This window comes from Anguilla rostrata, chromosome 15, assembly GCF_018555375.3.
Source record: "Anguilla rostrata isolate EN2019 chromosome 15, ASM1855537v3, whole genome shotgun sequence".
Lineage (NCBI taxonomy): Eukaryota > Metazoa > Chordata > Actinopteri > Anguilliformes > Anguillidae > Anguilla > Anguilla rostrata.
In genome coordinates this window covers 12,471,379-12,494,674 of record NC_057947.1, presented here as the reverse complement: position 1 = coordinate 12,494,674, position 23,296 = coordinate 12,471,379, and the positions used below count along the sequence as shown (strand labels likewise).

General features: G+C 42.9%; 1 protein-coding gene across 10 annotated transcripts in view; it reads right to left on the bottom strand.

Annotated features, from left to right (window-relative positions):
• LOC135241075 (syntaxin-binding protein 5-like) overlaps positions 1-23,296 on the bottom strand; it is a 99,207-nt gene that overhangs the window by 35,546 nt on the left and 40,365 nt on the right. For all 10 annotated transcript variants that reach the window (XM_064311187.1, XM_064311189.1, XM_064311188.1 and 7 more), the window contains exons 4-10: positions 20,627-20,727; positions 13,110-13,244; positions 7,375-7,438; positions 4,506-4,589; positions 2,984-3,107; positions 1,777-1,855; positions 711-865 (exon numbers count right to left, since the gene is read on the bottom strand). In XM_064311187.1, the coding sequence (XP_064167257.1) occupies positions 711-865; positions 1,777-1,855; positions 2,984-3,107; positions 4,506-4,589; positions 7,375-7,438; positions 13,110-13,244; positions 20,627-20,727 (742 nt within the window). The remainder of the gene's footprint in view (positions 1-710; positions 866-1,776; positions 1,856-2,983; positions 3,108-4,505; positions 4,590-7,374; positions 7,439-13,109; positions 13,245-20,626; positions 20,728-23,296) is intronic.

The following is a 23,296-nucleotide window of genomic DNA, read 5'->3' as shown; positions in this document are numbered from 1 at the left end:
TGTGGTTTTTAGTTTTCATAAAACAAACTTTGTTCTCCTTTTCTCGCACAACAGTATTTGCTTCAACTCAGAATTTAGGTGCCGAGTTATAACCAATTAAAACAGTCATATCCTTGTATTATCAATATTTGAATAATATTACTTAAATGCAAAAATTATTTGAGGTCAATTCCCATTTGCTGATTAGCAGATGGATACACACACTATACTCAAGTTCTAGGAGTACAGACCTTCCTCTGTAAATCAGGAAGTGCTGGAAGTGCATTGCAATTCACTCTGGATAAGGGTCTAAATGCTAGTAAAGCACCATGAAGTAGATAATCTAAAAGTGAAATCCTTTACCCTCTATGTAAGGGCAAAAAGGTTCATATGAAGTCTTACTGTTAACTCATTTCAGTTAAAATCTATTTCCAAAGCAAAAAGAAATGAGGAGTGACCGCATGACATAATACTTCCTTCTTTCTTTCTTGTTTTGTTTTCTCTCTGTCTTTCTTTCGCGCAGGGAAATATCAGCTTAGTTGTACAAAAAGTTGTGCAAAAAGATGTCACCCATGCACTCTGGCCAGCATTCAATCAGCTTTTATACTTAATCCGAGTAAATTCACATTTGTGTTTTTCTTCACAAAAATTCAGCAATCACAAAAAAATTAACTTAAAAAAAAAACCGTTGCCTGCCCTGCGTTTTCTTTATACCCCCAAATCATCCTCACCATTGGGGTATGGCGTCTCACAGAGGACCATGAAGTCGACGATGGGGTGGTCCATCTCCAGCACGGTGATGGATTTGCCGTGCATGATGGTCAAGGTGGGCCTCCTGCCCGCCTGGTCATAGGACAGTCCCCCAGAGAAGATCACGAAGGGCTCACTGTAGAAACACAGTCATGGGGCTGAAACACAGACCTGTACACGCGTAATCACTTACCGCTAAAACACAGTCATCGGGCTGAAACACAGGCTCTCATAAACCACATCACTCACTGCTAAAACCTAAAACACAGTGACAGGACTTAAAGACATACTCTTAAAAACCACATCACTGACCGCTAGAACACAGTGACATACACAGTGATTAACACAGGCTCTCATAAACCACATCACTCACTGCTAAAACCTAAAACACAGTGACAGGACTTAAAGACATACTCTTAAAAACCACATCACTGACCGCTAGAACACAGTGATAAACACAGGCTCTCATAAACCACATCACTCACAGCTACAACACAGAGATAGTGTTTAAATGCAGACTTATAAACCACATCACTCACTGTTAAAACACAGAAAGCATTTAAACACAGACTCGAATAAAGCACATTGCTCACTGCTAAAAAACGGACAGCATTTAAACAAACTCTTATAATGCACATCACTCACTGCTAAAACAGAGACAGCATTAACACAGACCCCTACATCCATATCATAGAGCGCTAAAGGGCATTAGCTACTGCCCCATACAGCCACATCACTCATGTCCCCTCAGATACAGTGTACTTAATGGAGCTCCTGCAATTGTAGACCAATGATATTGTTGTGAATCTGGAGTCCACTCGGCTCCTGTTTTTGGGTTATAATAGATGCCGGATTACATGTCTCTGGCACTGCATAAAAGGAAAGATGCTGGTCATATCTCTGCTTCTGTGTTAAGGGGTACTCATGCCTGGTCACCCATCTGTGCTCCTATGTTAAGGGTGCAGGTATTTGATCACCTCTTCCTGCTCTGCCGCTAGGGGTACACCTGAGCTCTAGTCTCTGAGGGGACAGGTGTACAACGCTCACCTGCTCCTTGTGGTTTTGAACTCCACCTTCAGGATGGGCTTGCAGGATTCTGGCTTCTTTCCATCTCTCTGCACCTTCCCTGTTCCCACCCAAAAGGAAGAGGGGGAAAAGCGGTGGGTTTAATAACTCTTCAAAAGGAACAAATATAAACAATTCATTTCTAAGAGTGGCATGGAGTTCTTCACCAGTAAGATCCATTAGGCCACAGAAAAAGCTCCAGGTTCATGGCAGGTTCTAGATTTATCCATATTAATTAAATGTACTGGCTTCAAATACTGTCAGAGTGTAATGCTTGATGATCACTATGAGAGAGAAAGAGCAAGAAAGAAAGGGAGAGACAGAGAAATTGAGAGAAAGAGACCAGCAGATATTTTCAATGCAGCAAACCCCCTTGATAAGACTCTACGGCAGATAAGACACGACACCTGTACCCGGATAACCCCAACAGTGCTCTGCCCTGCTCTCAGGACAACAGACTAATCTCATCACCCAAGAGAAAGAGAAAGAGAGACAGAGAAAGAAGATAAGATTGAAAAATTGTTTTGCTTCAAGCTACCTTTGAAGCAAAACAGCAGAAAACACAACAGCTAATGTCCCCCCAGTCTCTCTCTTATTTCAGGAATGTCACTATTAAGCATGTGGCGAGATACACAGACTGATTAACTAAAGGCTTATACAAACCAAGGCAGAAAAAAAGAAAATAAAACATTCCATTTATCTGTTCTATTTTCTATTAGTTCTATTAGTTTTAAGTCATAGAAGACAAATCTATTAATAACTCAATCAAACAGATAGATAGATGTATAGATTTTAATTCATTTTTTCATATATTTTAACTTTAAACTGTCGTATATGTTTTTGCATCACATCCTCAGTGTCTCCATGCATTTACTACACTCTTCGGCCTGCCCCACTGTCCCCCGCTGCTGGTCTCACTCAGTGAATGATACCACTGCAGATGAGGCAGATGGTGCAATGTCTCCCTGGTGTTTAATGCCTCTCACTTCCTCCTCCGTAAAACTGCAGAGCTGCATTTTGAGTTAATGTGTCCCAAACCTCAGCGCTGGAATGCCAGTGTGTGTGTGTGTGTGTGTGTGTGTGTGTGCATTCTGCCTGACCGCTTGCACACTGTGGGATCAGAGCTGAGGGATCAGGGCTGAATATCGCTCTGTTTTCACTGGAGGGGGTCAGATGTCGAAGGTCTCACCGTGGGGGAAGGTGACCTGGAAGGGCTTGGCGGTGTTGCGCAGGCTCCAGGTGGTCAGGCTCCCGTCTGAGTGGCTGCACATGAACTGCTTCCCCTCGTGGTGCCAGCTGACCGAATGGATGGCCTGCAGCAGGCACAGAGCAAACAGGGCAATGTACAGAGCCTGCACAGAATAACCAGATACCCCCAACAATACTGCATTCCTTCAGGACTCTCTACCACAGATTGTATGAACTAACAAGACACTCAACTGCGCATTCCTTCCACCCACTCTGCTTTGTAACTACTTGAGGTTCCAGCTGGCAATAGGAGTTTCTGGTGATATGTTACACTTCAGAATGCCCATTGCAATGGTATTATACTTGACCACAGCCCTTTAATGAACATTCATAGAATAAATCACATACAAGCTTTTTGGCTTTTTAAAATTTTTATTCATTTATTTATTTATAGCCTTTGTATATGTCTTGTCATGCCATTGCTACTCCGTGTGCATGCCAGGTCACCCTTGAAAAAGAGATGTCAATGGGGCTTCCTGGTTACATACAGTATAGGCCAAAAGTTTTAGGCCACCTGTGTTTCTTCTTTTAAAACTGCAGGTAGAGAAGAATTCAGTTAATATACACGTTTATTTTAACTGGCACCCCACAGAAGTCATGAACTTAACAGTAACAGATGTAATGAGGAAAAAAAGGCCAAAGTTATGTATCATATTTTGGTGCATACTTTGATGAATCATGATTGCACCTTACTAAAAAATTTGCATAATGAATTTGCATGTATGATTAAAACATTTGAAGGTTGCTGTTAAGTTCAGTGAGTCAGAGAGAAACAGCTGGAGAAGAATAAGAAAGTTAATCGAACTAGACTAATTACAACACGCGCTGGTTCTTCTCGTGATGTAACCGTTCTTTTCGTAGAGAGAGTTCTGAAGCGCACTCCGCATGCTTCCTGTTTTTTACAGAGGTACAGAGTCACTGAGGAGAAAGGCTGAGAGTGATACCATCTCCCACAATAGAAATACCCTTTAAGAATCGCGTCCCTCGGTTACCCACACTGTCCCTTTGTTCTAAGCAACCACATTAATTGCTTTTCAAACAGGCTTTTCTATTCTCGGTCCTCTTTTCAAGACTTCACATGCATGAGCAGGGGCCCAATTAAAAGTCTTAAAACTTTTATGCGCTGTGAAATATATAAACGGAGTTGAGAGGGGTAACGAAGCTCTGCTGCTTTGGCAGGTCACGCAGGGTGCCGCTATCGTCTTCTGGGGCAGCCTCAGCGTACGATGTCACGTCGAGACGCCGAGAAACTGGTGAGAAAAAAACGCTGCAATTTACCATGGGCAGTGGGAACGGGAAAGGACCGGCCCCGGCATGAGGCTGCTTAAACCCAGGGACTGAAACACCCGCAACAAAACCATTCCTCCACACGATCGCGCGCTACGGTCAGCAAAGCTCCACGGAAAATTCTCAGGACCCCGCAGAAGCATTTCATCACGTAACAGCAAGTAAAGTGTCCTCACCTCATCATAGTAGATTCGGAAATCAGCCTTCTTCACCCTGAGGTCCCATTGTACCACTGTGCCGCTCTCAAAGCCAATCAGCAGCTATGGAGAGGGAGAAAACAGCCAGGTCAGAGTCGCAGGGTCATTGAGTGGTCGGGGAACAGGTACAGGCAGATGCAGGTACACACAGAGTAAAGTGGCATTATGGGATTACTATTATAGAATGATACAACAGCGCAAGTAATAGCAGGGTTGAAAATGGAAAGTTAATTTTTTGCATGCCTTATTTGATCAGAAAATTTCCCCAGGCATATAAGCATAAAAAACACAAACTAAAGAGGGAACATAAAAGCTCACACCCCGAATTAAAAGAAAAGCGTCAAATACCTAATATGACACATGAATGCGTTCGCTCTCATTCTGCGTCAATGCACATACAAACACTGTGCAAAGCATTCAGATCCCCGTAGAGTCTAATTATGAGCAAACCTCTGTGCGCTTGACAATAATCAGTGACCAAGTGAAATTTTCTATTTCACACCTGGAACTATACTTCTGCATCTTTCAAGATGTGCAAAAAAAACTTTTGATTTAATTACTTGGAAATTGCAATTCTTTTGTAAAGAAGTATGATGCATGACATTCTAAGATCTCAAATCAATCAGAAGAACATGCAGAATGTAAACGGAGATGGAGTCTCAGCGGCATAGGAATCCATGCCTGGTAAAGACAGTGGTAAAGTGGAGATGACAGGAGAGCTGAGCTGAGAACGGGTGGGACGCCATGACAACCAGGCTGAATCCCCTCACTTAATCCCAGCATCCCTCAGGAATACCACTTGAAGGCTCCTGTCACGTTAGAGCATGCTGTACTGTGACTGTGCCTCCCTCAGCACCAGAGACTGCAATAGGAATGCAATCTGAGACAGTCCCACATGCGCACACATTGGTAAACTCTGTCACCTGATTCACACACAACAATGACATGCTAAGATAAACAGCTAATTCATTTTGAAATGTGAGAACATTCAGGAGACAGAACACACACACACGCTAATTCAAGCAAATGTACATAGATTTTTTTTCTGAAAGCCCTTATGGAAATGGAATACAAAGAATGACTTCATCAAGATCAGAAAATAAATTTCAATACTTCACAGCACATGGACAAATAAACAATTTATTGCCACTTTCAGATATTGCAATATGCATTGCTGTAAGATATATTTTTCTTCATATTTATTCTATTTCCATAAGGAAGGCTGACCAATTTGTCCTGAGCACTGAAACACCATTATCTATACCCACTTATCCTGAGCAGGGTCGCAGGGGGTGCTGGAGCCTATCCCAGCGTGCATTGGGCGAGAAGCAGGAATAGACCCTGGACAGGTCGCCAATCTATTGCCGAGCACACACACCATTCACTCACACATTCATATCTATGGGCAATTTAGGGTCTCCAATCGGCCTGCCTGCATGTCTTTGGACTATGGGAGGAAACCGGAGTACCCGGAGGAAACCCACGCGGACACGGGGGGAACATGCAAACTCCACACAGAAAGGCCCCAAGCCGAGATTTGAACCCACAACCTTCTTGCTGTGAGGCGACAGTGCTACCCACTGCATCATCGTGCCGCCCCCAACAGCATATGTACTGAGAAAATGTAACATAAGAATGTCTGATAAAGAGAACAGGCCATTCAACCCACTAGGTTCATTATTTATTGATCTGCAACCCTGGTCCTGGAGAGATGCATGGTGAACTCATTGTTAATCAGTACTTAATAGAACAATTAAATATTGTTGATGACACTGTTAATCCATCCATCCATCCATTATCTAATTGGCTTATTCCTGGTCAGGGTCGTGGGGGTGCTGGAGCCTATCCCAGCATGGGTTAGGTGAGGAATACACCCCGGACAGGTCTCCAGTCCATCCCAGGGCATTCACACACCATTCACGCAGACGCTCATACCTAGGGGAAATCTACACTCTCAAATGAACCTATCCCTGCATGTCTTTGGACAGTGGGAGGAAACCGGAGTACCATCTCACCACCCTGACACAGTTTATTTAGGCTGAAAAGAGAAACCAGCCACCGCGTGGCTCTCCAAGGGCCACAGGGAATACCAGTGGTGTTGAGAGGGTATAGGAATTCTAGAATCAAATATCACTGTGTCAAGTCTGATAAAGTGCTGTGTTGTGATAAAACAAATGGAGCTCTTTCAGGCCTGTTAAGAACTGTTCCATCTCCTGCCCGTCATCCCTCGAACCCCCCTTCCTCCATCCATCCCTCTCCCTTCATCCCTCCATCTCCTTGTGCTCCCTCTCCCTCCATCCCTCAATCTCCCTGTACTCCCTCTCCCTTCATCCCTCCATCTCCTTGTGCTCCCTCTCCCTCCATCCCTCAATCTCCCTGTACTCCCTCTCCCTTCATCCCTCCATCTCCTTGTGCTCCCTCTCCCTCCATCCCTCAATCTCCCTGTACTCCCTCTTCCTTCATCCCTCCATCTCCTTGTGCTCCCTCTCCCTCCATCCCTCAATCTCCCTGTGCTCCCTCTCCCTCCATCCCTCCATCTCCTTGTGCTCCCTCTCCCTCCATCCCTCCATCTCCCTGTGCTCCCTCTCCCTCCATCCCTGCATCTCCCTGTACTCACTCTCCCTTCATCCCTCCATCTCCCTGAGCTCCCTCTCCCTCCATCCCTTCATCTCCCTGTGCTCCCTCTCCCTCCATCCCTCCATCTCCCTGAGCTCCCTCTCCCTCCATCCCTCCATCTCCCTGTACTCACTCTCCCTCCATCCCTCCATCTCCCTGTACTCACTCTCCCTCTATCCCTCCATCTCCCTGTACTCACTCTCCCTCCATCCCTCCATCTCCCTGTACTCACTCTCCCTTCATCCTTCGGACAGTCGCTCAGATGGACCACGGGCCCGGGGTGTGTTTTGGTGGCTCTGTGAAAGAGAAGAAAGAGAAATGTGGTTTCAGACGCTGCTGCCCCCTCCAGCCCCCAGTAACACTCAGCTAATGACACATTCCAAGCCACTAAGGAGCCACATCACATCCCCTGGTGTGTCTTAACATAGCTAGCTAATTGAATCAGAGAGGCAGAAGGTCCAAAGAGCATTTGTCCGATGTGTTTGATGGTTACAGCAGCCCAGCCCCGCCTCAGTCCACAGTGTAGCTCTGCAGCACGTCTGATCCCCCTGAGACGGAGGAAGTAATTAAAGCTTCTGACTGGGCGGAGCCATGGCCTCGCACAGGGGCGAGGGCCCAGCTCTGTCTCAGCCCTGTGTCTGTCAAGCATTTCCTACTGATGTCACACATACACACGTATTACCTCACCCAACAGATCAGGATTATCAGGGTCAGATCAGACACACAACTGAAAAGATAAGATCGGTGAGTTATACATAAGATATATATTAAAATGCAAGGGTTTCCAGCTGACTTTTAAATAGACAAAAAGGACAGTGCAACAAGAAACTACAAATTGATTTTACTTATCTACAGTAATATTGTTTGACTCATTCTGAACCTCATGGTGAAGGAAAACAAGTGATGTAAAACAGCAAACAGTTGGAGAATCAGGGTTAGAAAAAACAAGACTCAAAAAAACTTCAACATCACCATAACCACAATGGCAAGGGGAATGCGCAACGTCCTCATTATTGATAGGGCACAGAAGTGAATTACTCTGCTGTTCCAGCCCCTGACCTCCCCTCAACTTTCGCCCGCCATGATTATCTTTAAGATATGAGAACAGCTGCAGCTAGGCAAGTCAGATCAGATGGTGCAGGATGCAAATTCTCACATCTTGTCACACATCACACACCACACCTCACAATGGTGCATGTGGAGAGCCTCTGACTGTCTTACAGACTGTCACAGCAGCTCATGAGCCAAGATGGCAACTGTAGCGGGTACCATTCTGGCTCAAGGAGCGATCAGTATGAGTGCCTGTTCTTGTGGGGCTGGCAGCCACAGTAAGGGTTCTCTGAGGCCCTCCCTGAAAATAGTGAACATGCAGGAAACTTTCCAGAGGAATCCAATATTAAACTAAACAAAAGAACCAGGACCATGTTGCTCTATGTGCTATTTACACCTCAGGGCTGATTGGCTGTACAATTCAACTGAAGGGAGGAATCCCTTGGAGCAGAAGGTGTTCCCAGCCACTGATATTATCAAAAGGACTCAAATCTCAGTGCCCTCTGGTTTTACTGGAGGAATCGGAGAACATTCTGAACAGTAGAGGAGCGGAAATCTCATCAGGAAAGAAAAAAGACTGATACTAGCCCATCTGTGGGCAAGAAGGAGATGGGCAGTGTGCCTAAGAATCATGGGGTCTAAATACACTATTGCCAGCTCCCTATATACACACACACACACACACACACACACTCATACACACAAGCGCATGTGCGCACAAACACACACACACACCATACACACAGAATCCAAACACAAACCCACACACAAACTCAAACGCACACACGCCCACACCCACCCACGCTCACAGCCACACAAACACTTTTTCCTGTAAAATTCTTTAGTTAGGCTCAGTCTCCATGGTCCTCACCCCCCGCCGTGCTCTCCCTGACTCATCAGTCCGCTCCTGCTGCCGATGCAGCACGACACAGGTCACCCTCCTCACTATGGTAACACGCAGAGATCTGACCTATATTGTCTGAAATCAGAGCTTATGAACACAATAGAGACCTGCAATTGGATAGCTTTAACCTGTAAACAATTATATTGCAACACAAACACATAATTATCATTATTATGACTACACTCATTTTAGTAGTTATACTTTAAAAAAATCAAAGGTAAATTAGGAAAGAGCACCCAGTAGACAGAACAGGAATTTGTTTTTCTCTGGACTACAGAGGCTCCAGAATCACACTGATTTCAGGGTGCTTGGTAGTTTGTTTTGCAACTTGTGTTTTTTAATAAACACAGAAACAAACAGCGACCTCATTTGTTTTCACACCACAATGAGACACAGTGCCTATAAACTTTAGAAAGCAATGATTCATTGAAAACTGACATGCAATAAAGCATGTTTGTAATGGAAAAGAGACCATGTGGTGGAATCATACGTGAGGATTACATGAGCACACTGAATGGGGTGAAACAGTGACTTTCAAAACCACTTCAGTCTGTAAGTGCTACCTCCAGTCTGCTTAGCACAATTATGGAGGGTGAAATATAATCACAATTTTAACAAAGCAGCACCCCTACTCTTCCCCAACAGTGATGAAATCATCAATTCTGTATCTTTCATTCATTCATTAAATGAATTTTGAACAAAGGTTCAAAGGGGGAGCCCTTCCTGAGATGAACTGTACGTTCAATAATAAAAATTTGCCGGAACAGAAATTATAAAATGCCGCAATGAAATCGGCTTCCTTGGAAAAGTAAATATTAAATATTCTCAGAGGCTCTGAGATTATTGGTGGTGTTTGTTTTGCTGTTTTTAACGTGCAGTTATTCTGAGACCGCTCGTCTCCCGCTCGTGTGTAGAGTGCACAAACTGCCTCGCAGCCGTGCTCTCACAGGTACAGAGCACCGCAGAAACCTCTCCATGGCCGTGAGCTCTGGTTCTGAGCCGTGCTCACACAGGTACAGAGCACCGCAGAAACCTCTCCATGGCCGTGAGCTCTGGTTCTGAGCCGTGCTCACACAGGTACAGAGCGCCGCAGAAACCTCTCCATGGCTGGCAGCTCTGGTTCTGAGCCGTGCTCACACAGGTACAGAGCACCGCAGAAACCTCTCCATGGCTGGGAGCTCTGGTTCTGAGCCGTGCTCACACAGGTACAGAGCACCGCAGAAACCTCTCCATGGCTGGGAGCTCTGGTTCTGAGCCGTGCTCTCACAGGTACAGAGCACCGCAGAAACCTCTCCATGGCCGGGAGCTCTGGTTCTGAGCCGTGCTCTCACAGGTACAGAGCACCGCAGAAACCTCTCCATGGCTGGGAGCTCTGGTTCTGAGCCGTGCTCACACAGGTACAGAGCACCGCAGAAACCTCTCCATGGCCGTGAGCTCGGGTTCTGAGCCGGGCAGTGTCTGAGAGCAGAGGGGCACATCATATGGAATCAAGCACATTCGTGCTCGCGTCAGGCCTGTCAGAAACGACGTGAACCAAATGGGACAAAACGGCAAACAGGTTGCAAGCGAAAAAAAAAGTGGTGAAAGCCCGGTGACACAAGGTGATAAAACGGCAGCAATAAACCGGGCAGAAAGACACCCAGCACCTGGGAGCTTCATTAGCTCAGTCATGAAAGCATGATCGAACTGTCAGCATTTTATTAATGCACTTAATGCAGCGTTGGTGTGAGAAGGCTCCTCATCAATTTTAATAAAGTTGGCAACCTGGAGGCAGTTAATCATGTGTGGAGGTCAGGATGCTCGGGGGACTGAAGAACACCGTTCACGATTCCAGTGATTCAAGTGAGTGTGACACAACTGCTACTGGGAGGTTTCAGACGAGTTACCCAACCCGGTGGGGCATACGTTAAATGTGAACTGGGTTAAATGCATACAACATCCCGCAAAGCTAACAGTGCAGAACATGATCAGAATTGTGCCACAGCACTATAGAAAAATAGTATCCGTGTCATGTGAAAGCCATTGTTTAGTACGATGGATATTTGTGACAGGAATGCTGTATATAATGGCACAAAATTACAGTGGATTAATATAAACCGAACGATACAATTGAAGTGCAAATTTGATTTGTGAAGCTGATTCATATTTCAAAGGACGGAAATGTCAGCCTAGCACAAGTCTGATTTATTTTTGCATTTTGCCTCAGCATCGTTTGTAGTTTTTTTTTTTTTTCCCACCTCGTGTGGTTATGTAACATCAGACAAACTGAATAAATCAATGAGGCTAGAATTCAGTGTATCACTGATCTTATAGAGACACAGTGCATTCATCTGTCTGTCTGCTTTTTGTGTAAGCTCCAAATATAATGTTCACCACAGACCATTCTCAGAAATTAATTTAGACATTTTAAGTCTTAAGTTTCAATTCAACCTTATTTCTACGGAATCCTGTAACATTAGAATACTCCAATAATGAAAACTGACATTTTTTGTTACTCAGTTAAAATGTATCCTTTTCAAGACAAAAAAGGCAAACCAGCCAGACAAACAATGCAATAAATACTATCCCAATATTGGAATATTCTACAGAAAGGCAGCTTGTGCATAGCGATGAGTAAGGGAGGAGCGTGATACCCTGTTCTGCTGCTGGCGCGCTGAGCTCGGGCGGCTGGCTCACCGCTTTTGAAACATTCTCAGACTCTTATTGACGTTTCATGACACGTCCCGACAGTTTGAGAGCCGCCCAACTGTGGCATCAGCCTAATTAATGGAATGGCAAACATACCCTCAGCCAAGGAGAGAGATCTGCATGTGTCTCCATCAGCAGGTCCGACACTGCAGTCTCTCCATTTTCCCCTTCAAACTTGGACTGGACAGCACAGACATTGACAGATGACTGTAAGACGATAAAAGTCCTTTTTTTGGGGGAGCCTTCTGGCAAAAAGCTCTTGACGGTGCAGAAAAACCATCCCACACACGCGAGACTGATAGGAGTGTGTTGTGTGTGTTCGTGTAACTGTGCCCTTGGAGCTGTAGCCTGGCTCAATTTCAGCACTTTCACGCTTCGTTCCCTCCCACCCTGTGTGAGCGTGCCTCCACAGACACAGCCATCGTACACAAAAGATAAAAACGCAGCTCATTTTCCTCTCTGCTCACCCATTTTGGCCAGGCTTTCCTTTGGAGTCAGCTCTTTAATCTTGCGGTATAGTCATTGGCCATACCACTGTGTTATGAATTATGCTGTTAATCTATAGTCAATGGCTAAATACTTAGTTTATGCATAAGCTTACGTTCTAACTGTGTTGAATGGTGCAACATGTTTAATTTTATTAGCGCACAAGTTGTAGCTTAGCAGAGATTTATGTTGCAACTAGGCTTAGTTCATACTTATGCATGACAGGTGCAACTGGCCACAGGTCATCAGCGCCACAGAGCACTGAGTTTTCAGTTGGCCCAACAGGTTAAATAAAGGAAAATAAATAAATAAATGAATAAAGAATTCTCCCCCTCCTCTCTTGGCCTGACCTGTTATTCAACAGTGAACTTCCCCAAAACAGACTCTTCAGTAACAGTGCGATCTTTACTTCACCGTCACTGCATCACATTACACTTCACCATCATTGCCTTAGATTGCATAACTTCATCACCATTGCACTATATCACATTCACTTTACAGAGCCTGTTATCCAACATGCCCTTTAAAAAAATAGAGAGCATCGGTGTTAGTCCCAGGGGTACAAAAGTGTGATATCACCTAGAAGGCACAGTAGGCCCATTTATAATCAATTAGGGTAATATTAGTAAAAAAAACAATTAGTATTGTGAACAAAAGTAAATACCACTACACAGCCAAGCTATCTTTATCAGACGTACAAATAGAAGAAAATTCAAAAAGACATTACTGTCATCATCATCATCACCATCATCATCATCACCATCGCCCTGATCAGCACATGCCGGTGCCGTATTAGTGGATTGGGGGAGTGTTCTACAATAGCAAGGCAGGACACTCACAGTTCTATGGCCTTGTTCCACATGATGACGTATCCAGACAGGACGAAGGACTCGATGTTAACGATGTGCGTGTTCCCACGTTCCGTGCCCACATACAGCCATTTACTCTGGAACGGCAGGTGGCAGAACGTAATGCTGGAGAGAGAGAGAGGAGAGAAAAGTACATATATCACCTAGAGGTTTATTATTAAACAGCTGCACCCACGATGCCAAAAGATCCGGCGCAAGACTGAGAGAGTGTCACACTTTCTCACTGCCAGGGGAACAATGTCACTGGAAGAGGCCAATTATACTGACACAGGCATCCCTTAAAATAAAAAAGTCTTCACTACTTAATTACCGGTTTTACAGTTCAGTCATGTCACCATTCACCACAATTTAAGAAAAAAACTTATCTCAAAGACAGAAACAAAGAAAGTAATGCTTGCACTTATATACATGTCAAAGTTCAGAAACATGGTCACTGATATAATTTGGTATCATTTAGACATCTAGACATCAGAGTTTAGACTATGTTCATACAGTATGATATGTCCAGGTATGTATATTAAAAGTTTGTCTAACAAGATTAAGCATATGCCATTTAGAATAGATGCATTTTGCTATGTATTTCTAAAGCTATTTATATTTCAGAAATAAATCCTTGCATGTGCGCGCACACACACACACACACACGCACACACACAAATACACGCACACACACTCATCACTTATTCAATCAGCTCTGGATTGTCATTCTTTGGAGAAGAATGCGTAACTTAAAATCAGTTAATCAATAAGTAATTACAGCCTGCTTGTCACGTAGGCCCAATCTCACATGTTATCAACTGTCAAATTCCCTCACACAGCATTCAGAGCATTTGGCTTTTGTTTGTCAAATTGAGAGGATGTGTTGCCGTGGTAATGCATGGTCAGGTTTGTTCCTACACGGCCACAAAGGGATCAGTGTGTGTGCAGCTTGTTTTAATCAATCCCAAAGGCATCAGTCCGTACACTTAATCTCCTGTATCTCTATACCTACTTGCTTCATTCATTTGCATAACTATTGTTAGAATGCTTCACTTATTAAAGAACGATGCTAATTAAAGTGACTCATCAAGAGGTGAAAGAAAAGAGAGCAGCACCGTGGACCGTCTGAACCAGCTAACTGAAGCCTCCAGACTCAATCAGCGCTGTGATTAAGGAGGAAAACTAGCCGGTGACATGCATCCATTACGGGCTCTGAGAGTTATCAGAAGAGCCCTCACTGCTTCTGAAATCAGCTCTTCAGCACTGACACTGCGGAGGCTACCCATCGCACCCATCAAGAATAAAGCCTTCCTTACATCATCAAACCCGAGCTCAGCGGGGCCAGAGTCATCTGATCTAAAAAACCTACATCAAGATAATGACACCAATTATTGATTCCAAAAATGGTTTCCCTGTGTGTTATATCTGCCGTTCATATTTCAGTATACAGTATACATGAAAAGCATTACTGCACAGGCTCATGCACCATCTGGCTACCTAAACTCAGGCACTTCTCCCCTATAGAAGGTGACGACATTATGCTAAGTCACAAGCATAGACAGATACATACAGTAATGCATATAGAGTGGACATTCTATACGTACAAATGATTATTTGTATACAACTTCCCCTTTGTCTCTGCAAACAGAATGGCCCGATCATACACACAGCGCAAAGCTCATCGCAGCCCGGGCTGTGGATCGGGGAGCCCACAGACGAGCACGCGCTCTGCTCAGGGGCACGCGATGCCGTTCCTGTCCTGTGACTGCGCATCTCTTCCCCATGTTCTGTACCGTCAGGGTAATGGATGATCGGCATTAGGCGTGAAAATGCAATGCACTCTGGGAGCACATTCTCCAGCCCGTGTGGCATCAGCGAAAATACAGAGGCTGCATTATTTCAGCTTTCCTCTGATAGGTTTCCGGATGATTTCACTTGCGTTCAGCCAACTGATAATGTCTTATTTTGGCAGATGCTGGGCCATATCGATTCACGTGGACCACAAAACTGAAAAATGCTGCAATCGCACTCTACGTTCAAGTCAGGTTAATTAGACACAACTCACATTATCCATGTCTGTACATATACAGGTGGAAACTCTGGCCTGCCCTCGTATTGATATTAGATTTACCAAGACAACATTCAGACACATTAGACTCAATTGGTACATTGCCAAAAGAAACCTAACCACCGTTTCCTACTTATTGTTTTCACCTTATTTCATGTTGAGGGAACTCAAGCCAATTCTAATTAGTCTTAAAACAGAAACACTTGAGCATAATATGTAATTAACATCAGGCATAACATAGTAATTATCATTATATAAACATGCACAAGAGCCCTTCAATTAAACACTATGATAGACACGTAAAACATCCATGCATATGCATCGATTTCGCTTGGCTGGCTGTCACAATGGAGTATTTTAGAAATATTTTCAGCATCAGTATTAACCAGAGAATAAGTGCATACTATTTTGGTCGCAGCCGAAAATAACATGCACTAAAGCGATATCACAGCTTGTACAATTTAGCGTTGCGGGGGATCGACTATGACCTGGCAGGTGAGTATTATATTTGTCAAAAATCAGAGAGGGTCTGTTGGGGTCATGAGAAGGATAAAAACATCAAAGCCTTCCCTCAAACACTGCAATAATACATACACATCTTCAGAGCATCCTCATACACAACAATCATACATACACATCTTCAGAGCATCCTCATACACAACAATCATACATACACATCTTCAGAGCATCCTCATACACAACAATCATACATACACATCTTCAGAGCATCCTCATACACAACAATCATACATACACATCTTCAGAGCATCCTCATACACAACAATCATACATACACATCTTCAGAGCATCCTCATACACAACAATCATACATACACATCTTCAGAGCATCCTCATACACAACAATCATACATACACATCTTCAGAGCATCCTCATACACAACAATCATACATACACATCTTCAGAGCATCCTCATACACAACAATCATACATACACATCTTCAGAGCATCCTCATACACAACAATCATACATACACATCTTCAGAGCATCCTCATACACAACAATCATACATACACATCTTCAGAGCATCCTCATACACAACAATCATACATACACATCTTCAGAGCATCCTCATACACAACAATCATACATACACATCTTCAGAGCATCCTCATACACAACAATCATACATACACATCTTCAGAGCATCCTCATACACAACAATCATACATACACATCTTCAGAGCAACAATCATACATACACATCTTCAGAGCATCCTCATACACAACAATCATACATACACATCTTCAGAGCATCCTCATAACAACAATCATACATACACATCTTCAGAGCATCCTCATACACAACAATCATACATACACATCTTCAGAGCATCCTCATACACAACAATCATACATACACATCTTCAGAGCATCCTCATACACAACAATCATACATACACATCTTCAGAGCATCCTCATACACAACAATCATACATACACATCTTCAGAGCATCCTCATACACAACAATCATACATACACATCTTCAGAGACCTATACACAACAATCATACATACAATCTTCAGAGAAAATCATAATACACATCTTCAGAGCATCCTCATACACAACAATCATACATACACATCTTCAGAGAAACAATCATACATACACATCTTCAGAGCATCCTCATACACAACAATCATACATACACATCTTCAGAGAAACAATCATACATACACATCTTCAGAGCATCCTCATACACAACAATCATACATACACATACATCTTCAAGCAAACAATCATACATACACATCTTCAGAGCATCCTCATACACAACAATCATACATACACATCTTCAGAGCATCCATAACAACAATCATACATACACATCTTCAGAGACTCATACAATACAATCATACATACACATCTTCAGAGCATCCTCATACACAACAATCATACATACACATCTTCAGAGAAACAATCATACATACACATCTTCAGAGCATCCTCATACACAACAATCATACATACACATCTTCAGAGCAACAATCATATATACACATCTTCAGAGCATCCTCATACACAACAATCATACATACACATCTTCAGAGCATCCTCATACACAACAATCATACATACACATCTTCAGAGCATCCTCATACACAACAATCATACATACACATCTTCAGAGCATCCTCATACACAACAATCATACATACACATCTTCAGAGAAACAATCATACATACACATCTTCAGAGCATCCTCATACACAACAATCATACATACACATCTTCAGAGAAACAATCATACATACACATCTTCAGAGCATTACAATCATACATACACATCTTCAGAGCATCCTCATACACAACAATCATACATACACATCTTCAGAGCAACAATCATACATACACATCTTCAGAGCATCCTCATACACAACAATCATACATACACATCTTCAGAGCATCCTCATACACAACAATCATACATACACATCTTCAGAGCATCCTCATACACAACAATCATACATACACATCTTCAGAGCAACAATCATACATACACATCTTCAGAGAAACAATCATATATACACATCTTCAGAGAAACAATCATATATACACATCTTCAGAGCATCCTCATACACAACAATCATACATACACATCTTCAGAGAAACAATCATATATACACATCTTCAGAGCATCCTCATACACAACAATCATACATACACATCTTCAGAGCAACAATCATATATACACATCTTCAGAGCAACAATCATGCATACACATCTTCAGAGCATTAGCTACTCGCTATACCTCAACTCAGGAACTAACAGCTTTGGAAAATTCAAAGCATCAGAGCGAATGAGGGCAGAAGAGATGGGAAAAGAGAGAGAGAGAGATAGATAGAGAGAGATAGAGAGAGAGATAGAGAGAGAGAGAGAGAGAGAGAGAGAGAGAGAGAGAGAGAGAGAGAGAGAGAGAGAGAGAGAGAGAGAGAGAGAGAGAGAGAGAGAGAGAGAGAGAGATACACTGGCCACAGAGTCAGGGTAGCATCCACCCAGAAACAAACAATAACAAGATAAAGAAAAAGAGAAGAGCTGGAGGCATGGAGAATGTGGCCTTCTGAAAGTAAGGGTTTGATTGTAGTGAAGATGAATCTGTGCATCCGATCATAAATCTAAAGAGGGTGAGACCAGGGCCTCCGGGTTTTGGAAGGCAGAGGTTCAGCCAGCAGGATCTACTTCGGGGCTCAGGAGCTGGTCTTTCCTCAAATCACATGAGGAATAAAGCATTTGTCAAAGGAAAGGAGGAGAGATTGATTTCACAGCTTGCCTGGCTTTGAAGAACAGAGACCGCAAAAAAAAAAAAAAAACACATCATCAGACGGGAGAGCAAAAGGTTCCCATTGCAATAACAATGTCAGGTGACTGGGCTCCAGTGTGTGGACTCCCTCTCCTGCAGGTTTGTGTGTTTTTGTATTGAGATGAGCATGGGAATGGCTGGATGCAGAAACCTATTATCACTAAAAGAGCCAAGGCTGCCGGTTTGATGGCACGTTTAGCTCTGATAGTCGGCTCAGCTAAACGGCGTACCTCATTTGACAAGAAAGCTTGTTGAACAACCAGTGGTGCAGTCAAAGAGTAGAAATATTTTAAATCATTTTGTCACTGTCATATATGTGCATTTGTCAATTTGTGACATTTTTGTACCCATTTACTATCGTGGAATGGGGCCCTACCGCCAGATAAATTGCCCTGCATTGAATAGAACAGCATGACACTAATTGCTTTGTTTTGAAGGCTGAATATAGCTTGTCTGTGAGCATGAATGCAATTTGATCCACTGTATCTGCCACCTATCATCCTCATCTCAAACTGCCATCTGATGCATGTCCACTGCTTTCCCTGAATGGACACACTGACTGTGAATATTTCTTCTTTCATCAAATTTGCACTGATCATTGACGTTGAGTCAATTAAAATAATGGCATAGACAGTACTTTTCAGATCTGTCACCTTTTTTTTGTTGCACACACAAACACACACATGCATGCACACACGTGCACACACACAGACACACAAGCTCACATATGCATTCACACAAACAGTCATGATGGAATGCGTAACCCGGTAACAGCAGGTCAGTGAGAAACCCTGAATCGATCACTAATCATGCGCACACACAGAACCTTCCGGCTAAACCCCGCTCCTCCGTCTCCCCCGCCCCGCTCGCATCACAGGCCTGCGGCTGTAGGGCGTGACACAAGTACACAAACAAGTCTGACTGCGGGTGTTTGCGGTATGTCGTCGGGAGCGGAAAATAGATTTAATTAAGTGATTTAATTCAATAATATACATCTTACATTTCTACGGTGGTCACTGTAATGGTATGCTTTATTAGAAGTGATATTTTAGAGAAGTCAGAGGCTATCCTGTTGAAACTGCAGCATTGAAATGAAATTGGCTTCCAGAATTCACAAAGGGCAGCCCTGCAGCGGGGAACATTCAGATAACTCCTTTCTCCGTTCTTTTGAACGCTGTGGACGCTTCAGAGAAGAGCTGGAGAAGTGCCACTGTGAGGTTTATAAACTCTGGCCTTCTGAGTTATAACTGTAGTTGTAAATCATAAAATTTTGTGATTTGAAAAATTTGTGATTTGCATGACACACCAAACTAGAGAGAACTCATGGAGAACAGATGAGGGCGAGAGATTTCAGTAGAGAAACCTTTGATTATGAGTCCATAAAGACGGACAGAAACATAGAGACACAACATATCACTAATTTGAAAAGCAAGGTAGCAAAAGAGTCTGCAGAGAAAGCTTAACCATTAAACATTTCCATTAATTTAATGTGTTCAGTCTTTTGGAGTGCTGCTCACCCTTCAGATGTAATGGAGTAAAACTCCTTAAACTTTTTTGCCTGATGCTGATAAAAGTTTTAAACTCTTGTACTTTTCACTTATTAAAAGTGAGAATCAGCTGAAGCTAAAGTTGGTACATCTCTTGAACATCTACACCAAACAAACACATCCTTCTGATACTAAACATTTACAGCACCATAATTTGTACACCCTCAGGTACGTTGTTCAGAACCATCTACTGTATGCTGCACCTTCAGGAAACACTGTATAAAAAAAGCTTTCTGCTCTGTCTGTGTATGTGTGTGTCTCTGAGTGCTTTTGTGTGTTTCTGTGTGCTTGCACATGTGTGTGTATGTAGGGCGGGTTTGTGCATTTGTTTATCGTAAATGAGAATTAGTTCTCAACTGGTTAAATAAAGGTCTAATAATAAAAATGTGTGCATGTATGCGTGAATATGTCCTTTGTGTATGTGTGTGAATGTATGTGTGTGTGCGTGCATATGTGACCATTTGTGAATGTGTGTCAGAGAGTGAGTTTATCTGTGTGCGTGAGTGAGTTTTTTTGTGTGTGTATGTATGTGTGCGGGTGTGTGCGTGTGTGCGGGCACGTGAGCACTCACCGCTCTCTGGTGAATTTGAGCGAGTGCAGGATGGCCGGGCGTTTTTGTCGCAGGTTCCACAAATGGAGCGTGTCGTCCGCACAGGCTGTGACCAGCGCCCCCTATAGGAAGTCATAATGGAACATGGAAAAGCAATCAGCACAGATTTTGTCTATTTAATTCCATGTTTAATTTCTCAAACAGCATCATGTTACGCCCAGTCAAACCTGCTATTACATCTACCAAGTAAGAAAATAACAAAAATGACATCATGCTGCAGTTAAACTGTTCTAAATGTTTTTATTTTTTAAAATTTTGTTACAGCAATGAATCACATACAGCATATGTGTGTGTGTGTACATGTGCATATGTGTGTGTGTGTGTGTGTGTGTGTGTGAGCACATGGCATGCGTGTGTGTGTGTGTGTGTGTGTGTGTGTGTGGAGGATCATCACTGATGTTTTTTCACCGTTGTTCAAATTTAAATTCAATTTCCTGTGCAGGGAAAGAAAATAGAAAAGATAAGGAAATATTCCCTTACTGTTTTTACTGTGATATAACAAGCTGAATATGTTAATGTTTAACACAATATCTATGTCTACTCCCCAGGAGGTTCTTAATTGTACCTCTTCATGAATTGTGAATCCATTTGTGGTGTTTTTGTGCAATACTCTAGACAGATAATCTGGCTAAATCATTCAGAGACAGGCAAACAGTGTGGAGATCATTGAACCCTTCCTTTTTAATGTGAGTGCCGCCTTATCGTGTTTACATGGGTCAGTTCCATATAGTCTGACAGCATTAACTCCGATATGCTCAGTAAATCCATGTCAGATTTGATTGACCCTGTACATCGATCTAATTGCAAAGCACCTTCAGGTAATGAAGTTACACAATACTGTGTATAATGTGATTTCTCAAAGCGTGCTTTCCGCCCCTCATGTAGCTGACCATTATCAATAATCCTAAGTGTGTTGCTCACCAGGGTGACCCTCCCCAGACACACTACAGTGTGGGTATTTACACAAGCCAGGCCTCAGGCTGCTCAATTTCATCAATACACTGGTGAGACAAGGCAAGGGGAATCAAAGAGGAGAGATGGAGGCATGGAGGGAGAGATAAAGGCAGAACGAGACTTGACTTTCAAAGTCACTTTGTGGAGAAATGCAGTGAGGAGAAACGTTACATAACTGCAAGAGAAAAATCGAATAATCAAAAATAAATACCACAAAAAAAGTCACAGGTTAAAAGAAACAGGAGATTGACACTCAGAGCATTACAGTGCTAACATCAGACTCTCTCCTGCATCTGTCACAGACAGGGAACACAATGGGGAACACAATGTCCTGAATCCCATTACGATGTCCATTGATGAGCCTTCAGATCTTCACCTGATAGGCTTCCCAACAGACACAATACCAACCAGAACCCTGTTTTATTATTAAAGTGCAATATTTATCATCTGAATCTGCCTCACACAGATGGAACACACCTGTACCTGAGCTGCTGGTTGGTTTATTAATCAAAATGAAAAACCATTTGTGTCCTGTAAAATTCATTTTCTTTTTGAAATAATTTAAATGTATGTGTGCGTGTGTGTGCGCTGATTCTTGTGCATGTGTGTGTCCATGTGTGCATTTCAGAGAGAGAGAGAGGGTGAGGGTTAGGGGGGGAGAGAGAGAGAGAGAGAGAGAGAGAGAGAGAGATTTGGCACCAAATTAAAGTCAGAACAGACCTCTGCAGAGATTAACAGCTTTGCTCCAACGCCTTGCTCTCTTTTTTCTTGTTATATAAACGTCTGGATTTTTTTTATTTTTTAAGAAACAATTACAACAACCATTCGTGACACAACCTACATGTTAGCATTTGCATTTCCAAAAGATAGAATCACATTCTAAAAGATCAGAGGCAGTTTGAGCATTTCGTTTAGTTGACTTGCTCTCTCCAACACCCTCAGATCTGGCTGTAAAAGTCTACAAGACACAGCTTATTATTCTCCAATAAATAGCACCACAATCCCAGCCTGTATTATAACTGTAAATGGTAAATGGACTGCATTTATATAGCGCTTTTATCCAAAGCGCTTTACAATTGATGCCTCTCATTCACCCATTCACACACACACTCACACACCAACAGTGAAAGGCTGCCATGCAAGGAACCATTCAGCTGGTTGGGAGCAATTAGGGGTTGGGTGTCTTACACAGGGACACTTTGACACGCCCAGGGCGGGGGATTGAACCGGCAACCCTCCGACTGCCAGACAACCGCTCTTACCTCCTGAGCTATGTCGCCCCCTCTATAGCACTCTTCATATTTTATATGTCTATAGCATCATGCTGTATACATCCCACATATCAGTGAGATCTTAATGAAGATCTGTTGGCGATTCTGGAATGAAGCCATGTATGGTGTCTGTTGGAAAGCAATGTCATGAAATAGATCAACTATTGAGTTGCTGTAGCAATCTCACTTTATTGTTCCTGCATTTTGTCTTTGAAACTCTTACAGTTACTCTTACACTGTCTTCTGTCTGGAATAAAATTCCATTGATCATTAACCCCTTAAATCGCACAGGCCGGAGTGGGTTTATTTGCATTCTTTCTGGTTTTTTTTACGGTGAAATTATCAATCAGTCCGGTCATACAATACACTACTTGAAAGTTGTAAAACTCATGGTTCTATCTCTATA